General features: G+C 46.9%; 1 protein-coding gene across 2 annotated transcripts in view; it reads right to left on the bottom strand.

The window, feature by feature from the left end:
- Nucleotides 1-383: 383 nt before the first annotated feature.
- Nucleotides 384-21607, bottom strand: part of CRLF1 (cytokine receptor like factor 1) — a 29988-nt gene continuing 8764 nt past the window's right edge. The window contains exons 2-8 of one of the 2 annotated variants that reach the window (XM_081895752.1): nucleotides 13855-14136; nucleotides 11648-11777; nucleotides 10275-10444; nucleotides 4935-5092; nucleotides 4059-4227; nucleotides 2261-2440; nucleotides 384-653 (exon numbers count right to left, since the gene is read on the bottom strand). In XM_081895752.1, coding sequence (XP_081751878.1) covers nucleotides 637-653; nucleotides 2261-2440; nucleotides 4059-4227; nucleotides 4935-5092; nucleotides 10275-10444; nucleotides 11648-11777; nucleotides 13855-14136 — 1106 coding nt within the window. In that variant the 3' untranslated portion in view covers nucleotides 384-636. The remainder of the gene's footprint in view (nucleotides 654-2260; nucleotides 2441-4058; nucleotides 4228-4934; nucleotides 5093-10274; nucleotides 10445-11647; nucleotides 11778-13854; nucleotides 14137-21607) is intronic. The other variant, XM_081895751.1, reaches the window with a different exon arrangement.

Genomic DNA, 21607 nt, shown 5'->3' with positions numbered 1-21607 from the left:
TTGCAGAATGAAACGAAATCCACGGGGCCCCTATTTCTGGGTTGGCTTTTATCCCCGTCTCCCAACTCGGGAGAAAGGGCTTCTTCGCCATACCAGTCCCCAAATTTCAGTGGTACCTAAAACCTCCCTGCAGCATATACCGTGTTTTTCACTCTATAAGACGCACCAGACCACAAGACGCACCTAGTTTTGGGAGGAGGAAAACAAGGAAAAAAATATTCTGAATCTCAGAAGCCAGAACAGCAAGAGGGATCTCTGCGCAGCGAAAGCAGCAATCCCTCTTGCTGTTCTGGCTTCTGGGATAGCTGCACAGCCTGCATTCGCTCCATAAGACGCACACACATTTCCCCTTACTTTTTAGGAGGGGGAAAAGTGAGTCTTATAGAGCAAAAAATACGGTATATATAGAAGGGGAAAGCCAGGGACATTTGCGACTCTCCCTTTTTCCGGATTTCGAAAGGAGAGCCTGGGGGTGGTTTGCCGGTTGGTGGCGGGTTCGGGTGCCGACGTGGCTCCACCTGGTTCTTCCACCCTCTCTTCTGGTGACGCTGCCTGATTCCTCAGCTTGCCACCTGGGAAAACCGGCCACCCCACTGCCTTTACTCCTCTTTGGTCCTTTTCGGAGGCCGCTAGGACTTATCGCCGGAGAGGACCTGGGAAGGAAAGACAGAGCACGTGAAATGTCCGGTCGCTGCGAGGTTCGCCTCCGCCGCCTGGCTCGTCGGTGGTCTGCATCAAAATCGCGGAACCGTAGAATTTCATGTTGGGAGGGGAGGCTCATCTAGTCCAACCCCCTGCAGCGGAACTCGAACCCGCGACCCATGGGTTAATTGTCTCGTGCTCTATCGACAGAGCCATCGCAGTGGTGTGGCCATTGTTGTTATTATGTCTTAAGATGGGAGGATTCCAACATTTAAAAACATGGTCAAGGAGAGAAACAACTATCTGACTTTTAGAAGGAATCTGAAGGCAGATTTTCATGTTTGATGTCTTACTGTGGTTTTGTAATTTGCTGGAAGCTGCCCAGAGTGGCTGGAGCAACTTAATAATAATAATAACAACATTAGTATTATTAGTATTAATTTTGAAAATGATTTTTTATTAATTTTCAGTTGCAAAAAAATCCAATATATGCCACATTGTGTATCAATACCAAATTGCCATTCCAGTTCAAGTTCTCAATCAGTTAAAAGCCAATTACACATTTTAGATGGAAGGTAATTTCATTTAATTCTGCTTCCAGAGTCTTATTGAAATGCAATTACATTTCAACCTTTGTCATGTTCCCTTATACAACAGCTAGAATGTTTTTGACTTCCATTCGTATTAACACGTTTAATAATTTGTATTCCTGCAAGCGAAGTTCTATATCCTTTATTGTTGCTGTTTTCTATTTCTGTTCAGCCCATACTGTTTCTTTTTGTCCTTACAAATAATAATTTATTATTTATACTCCGCCCATCTGGCTGGGTTCCCCCAACTACTTCAGGCGGCTCCCAACAGAATATTAAAAGCATGATAAAACATCCAGCATTAAAAAGTTCCCTTCAGATGTCTTCTAAAAGTCAGATAGTTGTTTATTTCCTTGACATCTGATGGGAGGGCGTTCCACAGGGCGGGACCCACCACCGAGAAGGCCCTCTGCCTGGTTCCATGTAACGTCGCTTTTCTCAGGGAGGGAACCACCAGAAGGCCCTCGGAGCTGGACCTCAGTGTCCGGGCTGGACAATGAGGGTGGAGACGCTCCTTTGGGTCTACTGTGCCGAGGCCGTTTAGTAATAAAAACCAGCTCATTGAAAACAATAATTAAAATGCGCCGAAGCATTTAGGGCCAGCAATTAAAACGGTCTCCCTCGGGAGATGGTGAACGCTCCTTCCTTGGAGGTTTTTAGGCAGAGCTTGGATGGCCATCTGTCTGGGAAGCTTCGGCCGAGATTCTTGCCTTGTAGTGGGTTGGACTAGATGACCGCTGGGGTCTCTTGCAACTCTATGATCTAACCATCTGTTGGAAGCAAGCTCTGCAGCAGAAGTTACTGGTCCTCAACGGTTTTCACTGGAACACCCCTGCTTGCAAAAGGCAGGTCATAGAGCTTTTTCTTCCTCTTTGCTTGTTCGCCATCAGCACGAGCAGACTCGCCATAGGCGAACGGCTGCTTTTAATTCTTTTTAACAGCGCCAAATTCGCCGCACGGATCCTCTCTCCTTGCTGCCAGGACAACTCAGGGGGAGGCATCGACGGACAGGGGGTTGTTTTCCTTACCTACCTGGTTCCGTGTTTTGTGCGACTTCTGGAGCGAGACCCGCCACTGATCGTACATTTTGATGCTCAGGCTAGCGCAGCTTCCGTGTTTGCGCATCCAGCCGAAAAACTGCTTCAGCTCCCGGCGCAACGTGTTGTTGTGCTCCCCACTTTTGGGCTCGCAGACCCCTGGCGCCCGTCCTGAGAAGGGTGGGAAAGGGAGAGAATTAGATGAATTAACTTTATTACCTGGGTTATGAAGGCGCCCTAAAGACATTAAAGCAAAGTTTATTGGATAATATACACAGTGACTTGCGATCTCGATCACACGCAGTCTGTAGTCCGCTGGCAGTAGGAGTACAATATGGGCATGTCTTTAAGTTAACACCTTACATTAAAAACCTGACAGTACCAAACTATCGAAGGCTTTTCACCAAAGCCAGACTAAACGTCTTTCCTTCTGCAGTGTTGAGAGGAGTTCCCTACCAGGACAGACTTTGCTCGTGTGCTCAAGACATCGACTCCGTAAAACATATTTTGCTGCACTGTGCAAAATACGAGCAAGCCAGGGCTGAACTGATATTCCCCTTGCTGGTACCTTTCCTGGGAAAATCAGAGGCTCACTATGTCAGGTTCCTATTGGAAGACCGGACAAACGCTAGAACATTAGCAGTGGCCAAGTTTTTATTGGTGGTTGCAAGAACCAATGATCCCTATTATTCTGAACAAAATGCTTGTTTGACCTGGAGGTAGGCTGTATGAATTGTGTATTGCTTTGTAATGATTTGTTGGGTCTCTGGGCCGTAATAAAGATTGATTGATTGATTGATTGATTGATTGATAAATTAACAGGAAGGATTCAAAACTTGCGGGACCTGAGATTCTTAGAAGACTGGAGTAAATATATGAACTATTTGAAAAGTGATGGTAACGAACAGATCACGCTAGAAGTTTTGTAAGGAGGGCTATTTGAAATATTGCAAGAAAGACTCTGAGAAGAATTGTTAGTTAACGATAATTAAGAGTAACAGAGAAAATAAGAAATGCAGAATAAGTGATGAAGAACGAAAAATCATCAGAGGTGTTGATGGAAGTCTAAAACGTTGTATAAGCTAAGATGTTATTGTTGGAAATGATATGTTAAGAAAACCAATAAAAATGTATTTTAGAAAGGAGAGGGAGGGGAGAGATGTGAGGAAGGCAGGAAGAAACTCGCTGGCATAGCTCAAGTCAGGAGAACACAAGACTCCTGAATGTCAGGGTTCTGGGTTCGAGAACCACGTCCGGGGCCGGATTTTGGTTTGATGGGGCCCTAAAAAGTCTGGGAACGGCTATTCTGAACCAGAAAGAGCCAGACACTCTTCCTTGTAGGGAAAACTGCTCCTTCCCCCTTGATCATTTTGACTGCCCTTTCCTGGACCTTTTGCTTTCCCCGCCGTGAAGCGAAAAATCAGGTGTCCCCTCCAGTAACCAGGAAAAGGAGAATGACATCATTTGCAAAAGTCTGGCCTGCGAAGGGTGTGAGCTTTTGGGGACGGCTTCCGAGCTGGGAAATAATAACAAGACCTCCAGCCTGGCCCCAGGACAAAACATCCAGGTGCTGGGCATACGAGGAGGCTGGGATTTCTCCGGAGACGATTTCTCCCCGTCCCCAAAGCCTGAGTTTGGCACGGGTCCGGTTCTCCGGATGCCTGCTCGGGTTTCTGGGGAGGGGGAAGAGGCGGCCGCGGCCGGGGAGGGACCCCTGAGTGAGGGGATCGCGGATGCAGCTGCGAGCCCCAAATCTCCAGGGCCAGCGCGAGGGACAGGGGCCACGTACCGTTCCGGGGCGTCGAGGCGGCCGTGGGGTTGCTCCATTCGCTCCAGATGCCGGCCTTCTTGGAGCCATAGATGCCGAAGGGGTTGCAGCGCACCTGGACGAAGTAGACCGTGCCGGGCCTCAGCCCCGCGAGCCGGCACGAGGTTTGATTGCCCACATTGTCGACCACCTGCGGCGGGCGAGAAAGAGGCGTCGGAAAGGGGGCCTTTTTACCAGGATGGAGACATGGCCAGATTTCCCTGGAAATGTCGGGAGTTGACGTCTAGGTGAAGCAGGCATGCCCAGGCCCTCCAACGTTTCTCCCCTGAAAATAGGGACGTCCTATTCCATCCCCTCCAATGTTTCTCCCCTGAAAATAGGGACGTTCTATTCCATCCCCTCCAACATTTCTCCCCTAAAAAGACGGACGTCCTATTCCATCCCCTCTAACGTTTCTCCCCTGAAAATAGGGACGTCCTATTCCATCCCCTCCAAAGTTTCTCCCGTGAAAATAGGGACGTCCTATTCCATCCCCTCCAACGTTTCTCCCCTGAAAAAAGGGACGTCCTATTCCATCCCCTCCAACGTTTCTCCCGTGAAAATAGGGACATCCTATTCCATCCCCTCCAACATTTCTCCCATGAAAAGCGGGATATTCCGGGATAAAATCAGATCCCAGGGCAGCTTCTCTAAATCAGGGACGTCCCTGGAAATTCGCGACAGTTGGAGGGTATTCTTTTGCCCCAAACATTTTGGTTTTAGCTGGCACTGCCTGCCATTGGCTCCTCTCTCCGCACATCACTGTCCCCGGCTCCGCCCCCATTCGGATGCCCCTCCCACCTTCCCTCATGGGGTTCCCGTGGGCACCAGGCCCCTGCCGGCGGGTGGGACCCTCACCTTCCACTCGGTGCTGTCCTCTACGCGGTACTGAATCTGGTACTTGGCTTGGAAGAGGAAGTCCTTGAGGGCCGGAGGGGCACTCCAGCGGACACTTAGCTGGTCCTCGAGGTCACCAACACGGTTGACGTGGACGTCCGAGGGCGGGTCAGTCGTGACTGTCGGAGGAACGCAACAGGCAGTGCCAGATTTACATATAAGCTAAACAAGCTATAGATTAGGGCCCCACTCTCTTGGGGGCCCCAGAAAAATTTAAAGGGAAACCCCCCCCCCGAATGTACATTTCAAAAAAATCACGTTAATTTGTTGTTTTAGGGGTTGTTTTTAAAAGTCTGGAACGGATTAACCCGTTCTGCATTCCTTTCTATGGGTCTTGGTTTTGGAACGCTTTGGAAAGGACTTCCAGAATGGATTAAGTTTGAGAACCGAGGGACCACTGTATTCTTGTAAAATACGTGGGCCGAACAGTTCGTCTCGCTGAGTTACCGTTAAGTTTCCATTGCGCAAAAAGTGCTCAGATGGTTCCGTTCCACCGTGTAAATATTTTCTTTCTTTTCTAATAAATGCAAATTCTCTCCCCCCCCAAAAAAATTTAATAGTTCAATTTCGTTGTTCTTTTCAATTTCGTTGTTCTGTACGGGACAATGACAATAAAGATACCGTACCGTGTAATTGTTGGAAATGAAAGCAAGATATCTCCAGAACGGGCTTTTTTTCCTTTTAAGGGAGTTAACCTTGCTTCTCGCAGACTTGGGACCTACATATCTCCCCCGCCTATGGGGCAGCCGTTACACATCGCAGCCCGCAGGCAACTCCTGGCGATCGCACGTGCAGGATCTGACCTCGGCGGGGGTCCAGGCACAAAGGGAAAGGGTTAAGGAGAAGCAGATGTCTGGAAGGAGCCAGAAAGGGAGAGTGCGATCCAGGAGAGAGAGCTCCTAATTAAATTAAGAGACCAATTCCGCTCACATACAATATATTTCCTGCTTCTTCTCTCCGGGACGCCCCAGACAATCCCCTGTTTCTCCCCTCTTCGCATTTCCTGGCTCTGCTAATGAGGTCATCGCCTCGCCTCCGCGTGATGTCACAGGTGCCCGGCGGTGACATCACTGCGCTGCAGAAGTGGGTTTATTTTCTTCTCGTTTTTGCTTTTTTGCTTTTATTAAAGATTTTCTCGTTTTGCAGAAGTGAGTGTAATGTTTCTCGTATTTTTTCCATGTAAGGTTTTTACAAATCAGTTTCATTTGTTGAGACATTGGGGGTGGAGGGGGGGAGATGGGGGGTCAGGTGGCGATGTTTCTATTATGCTGAATATATGTAGGGTTTGCTGTCAACATTGCTTGTGCTGTTCACTTGTGTTCCTTTGGTGGTGAGAGAGGTTGGGGTTGGCCATGGGTGTGGTTGTTTGTCTGTGGCTGGCTGTGGTGGTCTTTGTTTTCGTGTGTGAGTGGGCTGGGTGGGTGTTTTGGATCAAGTTAGCCATATTGATTTGTATGCTGTTGGTGGATTCTTGTCATTGTCTTGTTGGGCTGTGTATGTGGTAAAGGGGAGCCATACAGGTGACTCGGAAACTACAGCTAATCCAGAATGCGGCAGCTAGACTGGTGACTGGGGGCAGCCGCCGAGACCACATAACACCGGTCTTGAAAGACCTACACTGGCTCCCAGTACGTTTCTGAGCACAATTCAAAGTGTTGGTGCTGACCTTTAAAGCCCTAAACGGCCTCGGTCCAGTATACCTGAAGGAGCGTCTCCACCCCCATCGTTCTGCCCGGACACCGGGGTCCAGCTCCGAGGGCCTTCTGGCGGTTCCCTCATTGCGAGAAGCAAAGCTACAGGGAACCAGGCAGAGGGCCTTTTCGGTAGTGGCGCCCGCCCTGTGGAACGCCCTCCCATCAGATGTCAAAACGATAAATAACTACCTGACATTCACAAGACATCTTAAGGCAGCCCTGTTCAGTGAAGTTTTTAATGTATGATATTTTAGTGTTTTCTGGTTTCTATGGAAGCCGCCCAGAGTGGCTGGGGAAACCCAGCCAGATGGGCGGGGTACAAATAATAAATTATTATTATTATTATTATTATTATTATTATTATTATTATTATACAGGGGTAAAGGCATCTTCTTAATTTTTCTAGTACGGCTTTTTCCCATACTATTTGATACCACAAATACAAGATGGGTGACACCTGGCTTGAGAGCAGTACATGTGAAAAGGATCTAGGAGTCTTGGTTGACCACAAACTTGACATGAGCCAACAGTGTGACGCGGCAGCTAAAAAAGCCAATGCAATTTTGGGCTGCATCAATAGGAGTATAGCATCTAGATCAAAGGAAGTAATAGTGCCACTGTATTCTGCTCTGGTCAGACCTCACCTGGAGTACTGTGTCCAGTTCTGGGCACCACAGTTCAAGAAGGACACTGACAAACTGGAAGGTGTCCAGAGGAGGGCAACCAAAATGGTCAAAGGCCTGGAAACGATGCCTTATGAGGAACGGCTAAGGGAGCTGGGCATGTTTAGCCTGGAGAAGAGGAGGTTAAGGGGGGATATGATAGCCATGTTCAAATATATAAAAGGATGTCACATAGAGGAGGGAGAAAGGTTGTTTTCTGCTGCTCCAGAGAAGCGGACACGGAGCAATGGATCCAAACTACAAGAAAGAAGATTCCACCTAAACATTAGGAAGAACTTCCTGACTGTAAGAGCTGTTTGACAGTGGAATTTGCTGCCAAGGAGTGTGGTGGAGTCTCCTTCTTTGGAGGTCTTGAAGCAGAGGCTTGACAACCATATGTCAGGAGTGCTCTGATGGTGTTTCCTGCTTGGCAGGGGGTTGGACTCGATGGCCCGTGTGGTCTCTTCCAACTCTATGATTCTATGATTCTTCTGTTTGTCCCCGTGTCAGTGTCAGTTTATTGGTTAATTTTTCTAGTAGGGCTGTTCCCGTACTATTTGGTACCATTGGTCCATGCTTACTCCTGACAGGTCTCTCCAGCGTCTGGTTATGGTGTTTCTGGCTGCTGAAAGTAGGTGGCTTATGAGTTCTTTGTGGTGTAAATGGGCATTGTTGTCTTGGAAGATGTTTAGTAGGGCCAATTCTGGGCTGATGTCTAATACTTGCTTAGTTATTTTACATATTTCATATTTCTCATTTGGCTGTTGTCCAGAATAGTTGGATTTTGGGACACTCCCACCACATGTGGAGGTATGTGGAAGATGTTTAGTAGGGCCAATTCTGGGCTGATGTCTAATACTTGCTTAGTTATTTTACATATTTCTCGTTTGGCTGTTGTCCAGAATAGTTGGATTTTGGGACACTCCCACCACATGTGGAGGTATGTTCCTGTGGAGGTGCACACTCTCCAGCATTACGGGCTCGGGAATCGATGGGAAAGCCAGGCGTCGAAATAACATTTTGCCTCCGGCGGCATTTAGCCGGGGTTATCGGCGTGCGATTTCCACATGGAGAAGACAGAGGCTGAGACATGATATGGGAGTCATCTTCAGATATCTGAAATCTTGTCTCCAGATGGTTGTTGTTGTTCTAATTATTCTAATTATTTTTAATTATTTATACCCAGCCTCCATCTGGCTGGGTTTCCCCATTGGCTCTGAGTGGCTTTCAGCAAAAATATTAAAAAAGAAAATAAAATGTCAAACATGGGGGAAAAAACTTCCCCATATTTCTTCAGATGTAGGACCAGAATTGAGCGGTTTAAATGTCAAGAAAGGAGATTCGCCCTGAATTTTAAGAAGAAATTTCTGACCTTAAGAGCTTGTTTGACGATTGTAGAAAGTGGTGGAACTTTCCTTCCTTGGAGATTTTCGGGCAGACAGTTCTATCTATCTATCATCTATCTATCTATCTATCTATCTATCTATCTATCTATCTATCTATCTATCTATCTATCATCTATCTATCTATCTATCTATCTATCTATCTATCTATCTATCTTCTATCCAGCTGTAATCCCAGCATTGCAGAGGCTTGGACTAGATTTCCTCCAGGGGTCCCCTTCGACCCCCTCCTGATCTCCACCCCCCCCCATAACCTGATATCCCGGTTATGACATTTGAAACAGCGGAGGATTTGTAAGTGATTTCTGATCACAGCCCTGCGCCAGCAACAGAACTTCTGCGGAAATGTTTTATGTTTCCTTTTTTAAAAAAACTTTTAAAAAGAAAGAAAAGATCTGCTCTGATTCTCCTCCACTATATCTATCTCTATCTAACTATATCTAACTCTATCTATCTATCTATCTATCTATCTATCTATCTATCTATCTATCATCTCTCTATCTATCTATCTATCTATCTATCTATCTATCTATCTATCTATCATATCTATCTATCTATCTATCTATCATCTATCTATCTATCTATCTATCTATCTATCTATCTATCTATCTATCTATCTATATCTATCTATCTATCATCTATCTATCATCTATCTATCATCTATCTATCTATCTATCTATCTATCTATCTATCTATCTATCTATCTATCATCTATCATCTATCTATCTATCTATCATCTATCTATCTATCTATCTATCTATCTATCTATCTATCTATCTATCTATCTATCATCTATCTATCTATCTATCATCTATCTATCTATCTATCTATCTATCTATCTATCTATCTATCATCTATCTATCTCTATCTATCATCTATCTATCATCTATCTATCTATCTATCTATCTATCATCTATCTATCTATCTATCTATCTATCTATATCTATCTATCTATCTATCTATCATCTATCTATCATCTATCATCTCTCTATCTATCTATCATCTATCATCTATATCTATATCTATATCATCTATCTATCTATCTATCTATCTATCATCTATCTATCATCTATCTATCTATCTATCTATCTATCTATCTATCTATCTATCTATCATCTATCTATCATCTATAGATCTATCTATCAATCTATCATCTATCTATCATCTATCTCTCTCTCACTATCTCTATCTATCATCTATCTGTCTATCTATCTATCTATCTATCTATCTATCTATCTATCTATCTATCATCTATCACCTATCTCTCTCTCACTCTCTCTCTATCTATCATCTATAAAAATATAAGTGGCAAAAACAAGCCACTGTCTGGGAGAGAAAATAGTCCTCCTTTAAAAGAAAATTCTCTCTCTCTCTCTCTCTCTCTCTCTCTCTCTCTCTCTCTCCCTGCCTGTTCCTGATAGAGGGAAAACACACATTTTTTACGTGCAGAAACTCACTAAGACAGTCTTCTGGGAACGAATGGCTGATAACCCGCAACAGAAGCACCGTCTCTGGAAGAAAGAGCTTGCGGGACTTCCTTACCTACGTCCACGATGTCCAGCATGACCACGTCGGACGTGGATTCCCCCAGCCGGTTGGTGGCTACGACCCAAATCTCGTAGGGCGTGAAGAGCGCCAGGTCCTTTGGGATGTGGCAGGTGTAGGGCCCGGCCGTGTGATATTCCCGGCAGACGTTGTCTCGCCCATACCACCTAGGAGGGAAACGCCAGGAGACCGTTGTCGTGGGATGTGATACGGCAATAGTACAACATTAAAGCAGAAGCCACAAAATTAAAAGACGCCTGCTTCTTGGGAGAAAAGCAATGACAAACCTAGACAGCATCTCAAAAAGCAGAGACATCACCTTGCCCACAAAGGTTCGTATAGTTAAAGCCATGGTTTTCCCAGAAGTGATGTGTGGAAGTGAGAGCTGGACCATCAAGAAGGCTGATCGCCGAAGAACGGATGCTTTTGAATTCTGGTGCTGGAGGAGACTCTTGAGAGTCCCATGGACTGCAAGAAGATCCAACCTCTCCATTCAGAAGGAAATCAGCCCTGAGTGCTCACTGGAAGGACAGATCCTGAAGCTGAGGCTCCAAGACTTTGGCCACCTCATGAGAGAAGAGAAGACTCCCTGGAAAAGACCCTGATGCTGGGAAAGATGGAGGGCGCAAGGAGAAGGGGACGATGGAGGACGAGATGGTGGGACAGTGTACTCGAAGCTAGCAGCATGAGTTTGACCAAACTGCGGGAGGCAGTGGAAGACAGAAGTGCCTGGTGTGCTCTGGTCCAGGGGGTCACGAAGAGGCGGACATGACTAAACGACTAAACAACAACAACATGGGACGCAGGTGGCGCTGTGGGTTAAAACACAGAGCCTAGGACTTGCCGATCAGAAGGTCGGCGGTTCGAATCCCCGCGACGGGGTGAGCCAGAAGCGGCTTAGTCCTGCTGGCCACATGACCCGGAAGCTGTACGCCGGCTCCCTCAGCCAATAAAGCGAGATGAGTGCCGCAACCCCAGTCGGTCACGACTGGACCTAATGGTCAGGGGTCCCTTTACAACATTAAAAAGAGGAAATAAGCTCGGGCACTTCAGAGATCGACTGCCTCTGAAGCCGGAGGCTGCATTTAGCATCAAGTCCATTTTTAGATGCATCCAGTCGCTTCTAAATATTAATACCTGCAATGGACACAGCATGAAAGGAACGTGGCTTGGGAGGGAAGAGGAAATAAGAAAGCTCAGGCACTTCAGAGATAGATTGCCTCTGAAGCCAGAGGCTGCATTTAGCATCCTGGCCAACTGACACGGATAGAGCGACTCGATTTCTCTAACTAATCCCTGGATTTTGTTTCACCTGGGAGACATTTGCACTCTGTCGGGCTTAAAGAGACCTCCTCGTACTAGGACCTTACCTCAATTTGTACTTCAAGGTGTAATTGGTGTGCAGGTAAGTCTCTCCCTCTGTTCCAGGTGTCCACCTGCAGGTGAGGTCCTTTAGATTTTTGGACCAGCAGGAGATGTTCGTCGGTTTCTCTGGTGGCACTAGAGGATGAAAATATAGAATAATAATGATGATGATGTATTTATACCCCGCCCATCTGGCTGGGTTTCCCCAGCCACTTTGGACGGCTCCCAATAGAATATTAAAATCACGATAAAACATCAAACACTTCCCTAAACAGGGCTGCCTTCAGATGTCTTCTAAAAGTCAGATAGTGGTTTATTTCTTTGACATCTGACGGGAGGGCGTTCCATCACCGAGAAGGCTCTTTGCCTGGTTCCTTGTAACTTGGCTTCTCGCAGCGAGGGAACCTCCAGAAGGCCCTCGGGAGATGGACCCAGGTGTCCGGGCTGGACGATGGGGGTGGAGACGCTCCTTCAGGGATACTGGGCCGTTTAGGCCTTTCAAGGTCAGCATTAACACTTTGAATTGTGCTCGGAAACGTCCTGGGAGCCAATGTAGGTCTTTCAGGACCGGTGTTATATGGTATCAGCAGCCGTTCCCAGTCCCCAGTCTGGCTGCCGCATTCTGGATTAGTTGTAGTTTCTGGGTCACCTTCAAAGGCAGCCCCACGTAGAGCGCATTGCAGTAGTCAAAGCGGGAGATAACCAGAGCATGCACCACTCTGGCCAGACAGTCTGCGGGCAGGGAGGGTCTCATCCTGCGTACCAGATGGAACTGCCCTGGACACAGAATTGACCTGCGCCTCCATGGACAGCTGTGAGTCCAAAATGACTCCCAGGCTGCACACCTGGTCCTTCGGGGGCACAGTCACCCCATTCAGGACCTGGGAGATGCAAGTCATCAGAATGTGATGTTAACAGGGAAACAAACATGCTCAGCTCTTGAAAAAGAACAGCCCATTGGGGGGGGGGGGGACAGAAACTCTTCCCTTGCTTGGCACCAGTGCAATGTTCAATGTTTAAACCATGTCCTCTGGGTAGCAACGATTTGGACTGGGGTGTGTGTGCGCCGCTGCGGCAGGGTGGGCGTTGGAGCAAAATCTTTCCCTTTTCCCAGCCTTTGCTTCCCAACTTTGAGAGAGGAGGCTCTTAAAAATAGCTTGCGATAAAAATCTTACGAATATTGATTTGGACAACTGCAATTTGGCAGTGCCCCGCCAAAATAGCTTTTTCCCGGGGAAAGAGCCCTTGTTGGCTAACGATGGCAGGCCTTGCTACGAAACTCCGGAGACCACAAAGCGTTTTTATTACCCAAAGGCCTGGGAAGAAACGGCCGGGGCGTGTTAGCGTGGGAAAAGGGGGCTGATGGGTCTGGCAATGGGAGAAGTTGAATCTGGAGGTGGTTGTGTGATCAGAAGGCAGGAGGCAGACTTGGGATTCAAAATGGAGACTGGAGAACAAAATGAATTTCAACAGGGGCAGACGTCAGGTTCTGCAATTAAGCAGTACGAACCATGTACACAAATTTAAAGATGGAGGGGACGGACATTTGGCTTACTAGCAGGACTTGGGGAAAGGATCTGGGGGTGTTAGTGGACCACAAGTGGAACGTGAGCTCACAGTGTGATGCAGCAGCAAAAAAGGCGAATTCTAGCCTGCATTCACAGAAGTCTAGTGTCCAGATCAAGGGAAAGGTAAAGGGACCCCTGACCATCAGGTCCAGTCATGGCCGACTCTGGGGTTGCGGCACTCATCTCGCTTTATTGGCCGAGGGAGCCGGTGTACAGTTTCCGGGTCATGTGGCTGGCAGGACTAAGCCGTTTCTGGCAAACCGGAAACACCGTTTACCTTCCCGCCGGAGTGGTACCTATTTATCTACTTGCACTTTGATGTGCTTTCGAACTGCTAGGTGGGCAGGAGCAGGGACCGAGCAACGGGAGCTCACCCCGTCATGAGCGGGGATTCGAACCGCCGACCTTCTGGTTTAACCCACAGCGCCACCTGCATCCCAAATTTCGCAGAAACACAAGGAAATGTTACAAGATCCCCCCCCCCACACACACCCCATTTGCAAGCAGAGGGTCACAGACTCGGCTATTGAAGATCCCACCGGACGGTGAAATGGAATGGCGTTGCCTAGAAATGGGCAAGGCCGGCTGGCTATACGGCAAAATTTTGTTGCAGGAGAGGAGAGATTTTTTTTCTCCAGACGTACATCCTACGTAGAGACAGGATCCGGCCAAAATGCCTCCGCCTTCCTTGCTGTGGCAGACCAGGTTGTCCCCCGACTGCTGCTGCGATCCGTTCAGGTTAGAGATCGTGACTCCCAGGGTGTTGGTGCTGAGGACCTTGTATGTCTGTGCTGGGAGCCGCCGGCCGTTCAGAGTCCAGTAAAGGTCCTCGGCTCGCAGGCTCGAGTCGGCAGCAACTGAACAGTTGGCTGTGAGCGAGGAGCCGATGCGGAGAGTCGGGTCTTGGGGGAGGATGACGGCCGGGTCTGCAAGGGAAAGCAGCGGAGAGAGAGAGAAAGAAAATTGGGCAAGGAAGATCAGGACCAGGTGCGCAGCCTGGGGGTCATTTTGGACTCACAGCTGTCCATGAAAGCGCAGGTCAATTCTGTGTCCAGGGCAGCTCCATCTGGTACGCAGGATGAGACCTTCCCTGCCCGCAGACTGTCTGGCCAGAGTGGTGCATGCTCTGGTTATCTCCTGCTTGGACTACTGCCATGCGCTCTACATGGGGCTACCTTTGAAGGTGACCCGGAAACTACAACTAATCCAGAATGCGGCAGCTAGACTGGGGACTGGGAGTGGCTGCCAAGACCACATAACACCGGTCCTGAAAGACCTACATTGGCTCCCAGGACATTTCCAAGCAGAATTGAAAGTGTTGGTGCTGACCTTGAAAGCCCTAAACGGCCCAGTATCCCTGAAGGAGCATCTCCACCCGCATCGTCCACCCCAGACACCGGGGTCCATCTCCCGAGGGCCTTCTGGCAGTTCCCTCCCTGCGAGAAGCGAAGTTACAGGGAACCAGGCAGAGGGCCTTCTCAGTGGTGGCGCCTGCTCTGTGGAACGCCCTCCCGTCAGATGTCAAGGAAATAAACAACTATCTGACTTTTAGAAGACATCTGAAGGCAGCCCTGTTTAGGGAAGCTTTTAACGTTTGATCTTTTATCGTGTTTTTATTTTTTTTTTTATAAATATTTTATTAGGTTTTTAATAAACAAATTTCCACTTTCAAATACATACTTCCATAAATCCAATGGACTTCCCCCATCTCCCGAGCACTGCATTCCCTGTGTAACCAAAACCTCAGCAATTTGTTGACTTGTTTTATACATAACAATATATCTTCCATTTTATCGTGTTATCTGTTGTAAACATTTCGATACAATTGCATTAATTTTTAATTTCCACACAATAAAAATATTTCGTTACCTCACTTCTGTCTTATAGTGTCTTATTTATCAATTCAGAAATTTGCCGATACTGAAGGTATACCTTCCTAGAAAGGAGCATTTTTTAACATTCATACAACGATCTTTTATCGTGTTTTTAAACCCAGCCAGATGGGCAGGGTATAAATAATAAAATATTATTGCTCGGCTCCCAAGCCATATCCCAGGACATTCTCGGATGTACGGGGCATCCCTCGCTTTGCAGATTGTTTCCATCGCTATTCTACCGTACGTATCTCTTTCATGAGATTTGTTCCTTGCCGGGTTGCCAGAACGAAACGAGAACCTCGGAGCGGTTTACAAAGACAAGATCTCTTGACCGAAAGCTCGGGAGACGTCCTATTCCTGCGACTGCAATTTGTTCTTTAATTCTGGATTTCGGAAGGTCAAGCAGATGTTTTTTTAACATCTGCCGCTCTGGCAGATGTCGACAAACGTTATATTTGCACTAGGCGCAATTCCTTTTTGGGCAATACAAGTGCCAAACCCCAGGATTAGGCTGACCAGAAGGGACGTTTTTTGAAATTCTGGACATTGTAGATTTGTCTTGGTCTGGTGTATGCGAAGCCTTCCATTCTGTAGCTGGGCGATTTGTGCTTATATGGTCTTGCGATGGCCATTGGCTGTAAACAATTAAAAAACACAAAACTGCTGGTATTGAAATTTTAAAATGTTGTAAGCCACCTTGGGACTGCTGGCGAAGGGTGAGTTATTTTGGAGCTAAATGGGACCCTGAGGGTCATCTAGCCCAACCCCCCAAAAATGCAGGAATCTTTCACCCAACTTGGGATTCGAACCCACGACCCCTGAGATGAAGAGTCTCGTGCTCTACTGAATAAATGAATTAATACTACTCCTCTTTTATTATGTTTATTATATGCACTTTAAATGTGCTTTAAATGTACGGCTTGGATTAATAATAATAAATAAACAAATATTAGCAGTAATAATAATAATAATAAATTTAATTTATATTCCGCCCTACCCAGCCGAAGCCGGGCTCAGGGCGGCTAACAATAAAATAATACAACATTCTAAAATCATTTCATTATAAAATTAAATCAAATAAAATAAATATTCCAAACCGTACTTTGAAAGTAAGTTTTCCCCTTTCTCATATATATTCATTCATATATATATATATATATATATATATATATATATATATATATATATATATATGATTTTATAATTTACATTTCAAAATATTTATTTAAACAACCTTAAATCAATGGCTTCCCTTCTTCATTTGCATAATTGCCACATATTTTACACGAACCAAACCATTCAGTAATCCCTTGTTACATCCACCAAAACTTATTTACGCTGCTGAGTTTGTCTTAATGTTCAGTGAACACAATTTTCACCCATATATTCAGTCAATGTTTCCCAGCCTTCTTTAAACGTGCTTTCCCAACATCAGGGTCTTTTCCAGGGAGTCTTCTCTTCTCAGGAGGTGGCCAAAGTCTTGGAGCCTCAGCTTCAGGATCTGTCCTTCCAGTGAGCACTCAGGGCTGATTTCCTTCCGAATGGAGAGGTTTGTTCTTCTTGCAGTCCATGGGACTCTCAAGAGTCTCCTCCAGCACCAGAATTCAAAAGCATCCATTCTTCGGCGATCAGCCTTCTTTTAGGTCCAGCTCTCACTTCCATACATCACTGCTGGGAAAACCAGAGCTCTGACTATACGGACCTTTGTTGGCAAGGTGATGTCTCTGCTTTTTAAGATGCTGTCTAGGTTTGTCATTGCTTTTCTCTCAAGAAGCAGGCGTCTCTTAATTTCGTGGCTGCAGTCACCATCTGCAGTGATCATGGAGCCCAAGAAAGTAAAATCTCTCACTGCCTCCATTTCTTCCCTTTCTATTTGCCAGGAGGTGATGGGACCAGTGGCCATGATCTTCGTTTTTTTGATGTTGAGCTTCGGACCATATTTTGCGCTCTCCTCTTTCACCCTCATTAAAAGGTTCTTCAATTCCTCCTTGCTTTCTGCCCTCAAAGTTGTGTCATCTGCATATCTGAGGTTGCTGATATTTCTTCTGGCAATCTTAATACTTGGAGGCTCAAAAACGAGATCATAGTATCATAGACTGGTAGATTCAATCGGGACACCCAGGGTCATCTAGTCCAACCCTCTGCATCTTCAACTGAAGATGCCCCCCCCCCGATTAAAAGCGGGGAACCTTTGGCCCTCGCGATGTTCCTGAGCTATGACCCCGCAAGTGTGGGGTGCGAGTTGTAACCATCAACATCTGGAGGGCGAAAGGGGTTGGTGTTTCAGACTAGGACCTGGGAGAGACACGAGTTCGAATCCAGATCATGTGGGTGGTATCAGGGGCCGTTCACTGCCTCCCAGCCCAACCTACCTCACAGCATTGTTTGGGGGGGGTTAAATGGGGGGGGGGAGAGAGCAACGCTCAGCCCACATTGGTCCCCTTCGGAGGAAACAGCAGGATGTAAACATACAGAGGTTTCTTTCGATATTTTGGGATGCCAGCTTCCACCGCCGCTCGGAGTCCGACAACATCTGGAGGGAAAGCGCCGATTCCTCTCCCCCCCCCACCTCCCTATGCCCTGATCCTTTGCAAGGCTAATTGATCCTTTGGTGGGAATACGGCCCGCAACATCTGGACCCACTCAGCAAAAGGGCAACCAAATATTGAGGTAATTGGTTCCGTCTGTGGAGAGCCAAGACGAATTCTGCTCAGTGTCCGTAGCAGCAGAGGGGGAACGCCTCCTCCTTAGTTGTTCCGATTGTTACATCCAGTTTAGTATTGTCCACACGGGCTGGCAGCAGACCTGCGAGGCTTTCAGGCAGGGAGCAGCCTCTAGCCAACCCCGTCTGGGGACGGCGGGTTTTGAATCCAGGGCTTTCCGCATACGGAGCAAAAGCTCTGCCCATACAGAGTGGCGGTTCTTCCCTTAAAAACAAAGCAAGATTCCAGTCCTCATGGGGTTGCCGTTTTCCCTCCCAGATGCACCCTCTTTTGGTAAAACGAGAGTCGTCATAGCGATCCACAGTTAAAACTTGGCCATTGTGTCCTCTTTTTTATTCAAAATATGGAAACCCTAGCCAGGAAGTGAGATCTGGACCATAAAGAAGGCTGATCGCCGAAGAATGGATGCTTTTGAATTCTGGTGCTGGAGGAGACTCTTGAGAGTCCCATGGACTGCAAGAAGATCAAACCTCTCCATTCGGAAGGAAATCAGCCCTGAGTGCTCACGGGAAGGACAGATCCTGAAGCTGAGGCTCCAAGACTTTGGCCACCTCAGGAGAAGAGAAGACTCCCTGGAAAAGACCCTGATGCTGGGGAAGATGGAAGGCACAAGGAGAAGGGGACGACAGAGGACGAGATGGTGGGACAGTGTTCTTGAAGCTACCAGCATGAGTTTGACCAAACTGCGGGAGGCAGTGGAAGACAGGAGAGCCTGGCGTGCTCTGGTCCAGGGGGTCACAAAGAGGTGGACACGACTAAATAACTCAACAACAAAAGTATATGTATTAGGACAATCCTTGCCGACAAAGGTCTGTACAGTATAGTTAAAGCCATGGTTTTCCCAGAAGTGATGTATGGAAGTGAGAGCTGGACCATAAAGAAGGCTGATCACCAAAGAATGGATGCTTTCGAATTCTGGTGCTGGAGGAGACTCCTGAGAGTCCCATGGACTGCAAGAGATCAAATTGATCCATTCTGAAGGAAACCAGCCCTGAGTGCTCACTGGACGGACAGATCCTGAAGCTGAGACTCCAAGACCTCAGGAGAAGAGAAGACTCCCTGGAAAAGACCCTGATGTCGGGAAAGATGGAGGGCGCAAGGAGAAGGGGACGACGGAGGACGAGATGGTGGGACAGTGTTCTCAAAGCTACAAACATGAGTTTGACCAAACTGTGGGAGGCAGTGGAAGACAGGAGGGCCTGGCGTGCTCTGGTCCAGGGGGTCACGAAGAGGCGGACATGACTAAACAACTCAACAACAACAACAACAACAGAGTACAGGACGTCCCCAAAACACAGCAATTACCAAAGGATGTCAGGTCCGTCCGTCCCCGACGAAGGGGAGGGATGGGGCAGGAAAACAGTGGAGGAGTCTACACAAATCTGCGACGAAAGCCAAAATCTTTCCAGGATCTGTTTTCCGGAGGGATTTCGAGATGGAGAGCCCCTCTGCAGGGGACCCCAAATTTCCCACCCGTCGTTCTAAACGCTAGCGAAAACCAAAAAAACCCCAGTGGTCCAGAAGACGCCTGCTGTTTTCCTCCCATAGCCTCCTCCCTTGTTTCCCCCAGATGCAAGAACCCCTCAAAACATGTGTTTTAAAAGGGAAAGGTGTGAAATTTTCACACTGGGAGAGGAGAATCTTGGAGCTGCGCTGGAGAGTTTCAGTCCCACTATACCTGTGAAGGATTTTATCACTTTCTCCTTCTATTTTTATTTTTTTTCTCCTACTGATCAGGTGTTAAGTTATTCCAGGAAGTGAAACCAGATTTCCAAGGTGTCAGAGACATTTATTTGCTTTTGCTTTTTTCGAATGGCTGGCTTTTACAGCACCTCTCTCTCTCTCTCTCTCTCTCTCTCTCTCTCTCTCTCTCTCTCCCTCTTTTATTATTGGTACTTTTCAAAACAGCTGGAGGAGACCAGAATGCAGCGATTGAAATTGCAAGCTTTCCCTCCTCAATCCCTCGTATTATTATTATTATTATTATTATTATTATTATTATTATTATTCCTATCCCGCCTTTCCCCCAGACCCGGGAGCCAAATCCGCTTGCACAAAGCAATGTGGCACGGATAAAACACGAAAAGCTAAAAACATATGCGAGATCGTCGTTGGCAAGTAATCAAACGATAACGGAATCCGAGCAATATCGCAAAAAAAATCTGTTGAAAATGCAGATAACGGCGGCAGTAAAAACATCGCCGCGTTTTTATTTCCTTAAAAGCAGTCGGTTGGAAGAAGAAAGTCTTCATTGGCCGGCAAAAGGACAGCAAGGAAGGAGCCAGTCCGGCTTCCCAAACCAGAGAGTTCCAAAGTTGCCTGAGAGGCGCCACCACCGATAAGGCCCTGCCCACATTCCTAACATTTTTGTATTTTATCTGCAAGCTGCAGATTGAGCCCTGACCTGGACAAAAGGCAGGCTATTATTATTATTATTATTATTATTATTATTATTATTATTATTATTATTGCGGCTGCCCCTGTTCTGGCCCTTGCAAGCCACAATCTCAAAGCATTTTTGTCCCAGTGGGATTTCCCAGTTCGTATAATTGGGTCTTTTTAACCACGAGTGTCTATTTGCAAGGGCTTCCATTTTTACAGTGGTGCCTTGGTTCTCAAACGCCTTGGTACTCAAACAACTTGGAACCCAAAGACTGCAAACCCGGAAAACCCGGTTTGCAAACTTTTTTCGGAAGCCGAATGTGCTCCGTTTTGAGTGTTACGCTTCTGATTTGAGTATACCGCTGAGGTCTGTCTCTTTTTGCTATTTATTTTGCATTTTTGCGGCTTTTTCATTTCGTTTTTGTGACTGTGTGGAACCCAGTCCGGCTACTGATGGATCGATTGTGCGGCTGCAGTACATTGTTTATCGCTTTCCTTTTACGGATCAATGGTCTCGTTAGTAAAATCCATGTTCAGGGGTTGTTTTTAAAAGTCTGGAACGGATTAATCCGTTTTGCATTGCTTTCTGTGGGAAAGCAGCGCACCTTGGTTTTGGAACGCTTTGGTTTTGGAACAGACTTCTGGAACGGATTAAGTTTGAGAACCAAGGCGCCACTGTAAATGCAATTTCCGCTTTTGTGTTCTTAGCTGTTTTCAAATTGTCTTCAGTTGTGCATTGGCATGAGATTGCTTAGAAGGGCAGAATCGCAGAGTTGGCTGGGACATAGTCCAACCCATTTGCGATTTAGGAATCTTGTGCCCAACATGGAATCTCGAACCCACAACCCTTAGATGAGAAGTTTCATGCGCTACCAACAGAGCCAGCCCAGCCTTAATAATCATAAAAATGAGAGGCACAAATACAAGATGGGTGACACCTGGCTTGAGAGCAGTACATGTGAAAAGGATCTAGGAGTCTTGGTTGACCACAAACTTGACATGAGACAACAGTGTGACGCGGCAGCTAAAAAAGCCAATGCAATTCTGGGCTGCATCAATAGGAGTATAGCATCTAGATCAAGGGAAGTAATAGTGCCACTGTATTCTGCTCTGGTCAGACCTCACCTGGAGTACTGTGTCCAGTTCTGGGCACCACAGTTCAAGAAGGACACTGACAAACTGGAACGTGTCCAGAGGAGGGCAACCAAAATGGTCAAAGGCCTGGAAACGATGCCTTATGAGGAACGGCTAAGGGAGCTGGGCATGTTTAGCCTGGAGAAGAGGAGGTGAAGGGGTGATATGATAGCCATGTTCAAATATATAAAAGGATGTCACATAGAGGAGGGAGAAAGGTTGTTTTCTGCTGCTCCAGAGAAGCGGACACGGAGCAATGGATCCAAACTACAAGAAAGAAG

Source organism: Podarcis melisellensis (genome assembly GCF_964234715.1).
Source record: "Podarcis melisellensis genome assembly, chromosome: 18".
Lineage (NCBI taxonomy): Eukaryota > Metazoa > Chordata > Lepidosauria > Squamata > Lacertidae > Podarcis > Podarcis melisellensis.
This window is presented reverse-complemented; position numbering and strand designations above follow the sequence as displayed.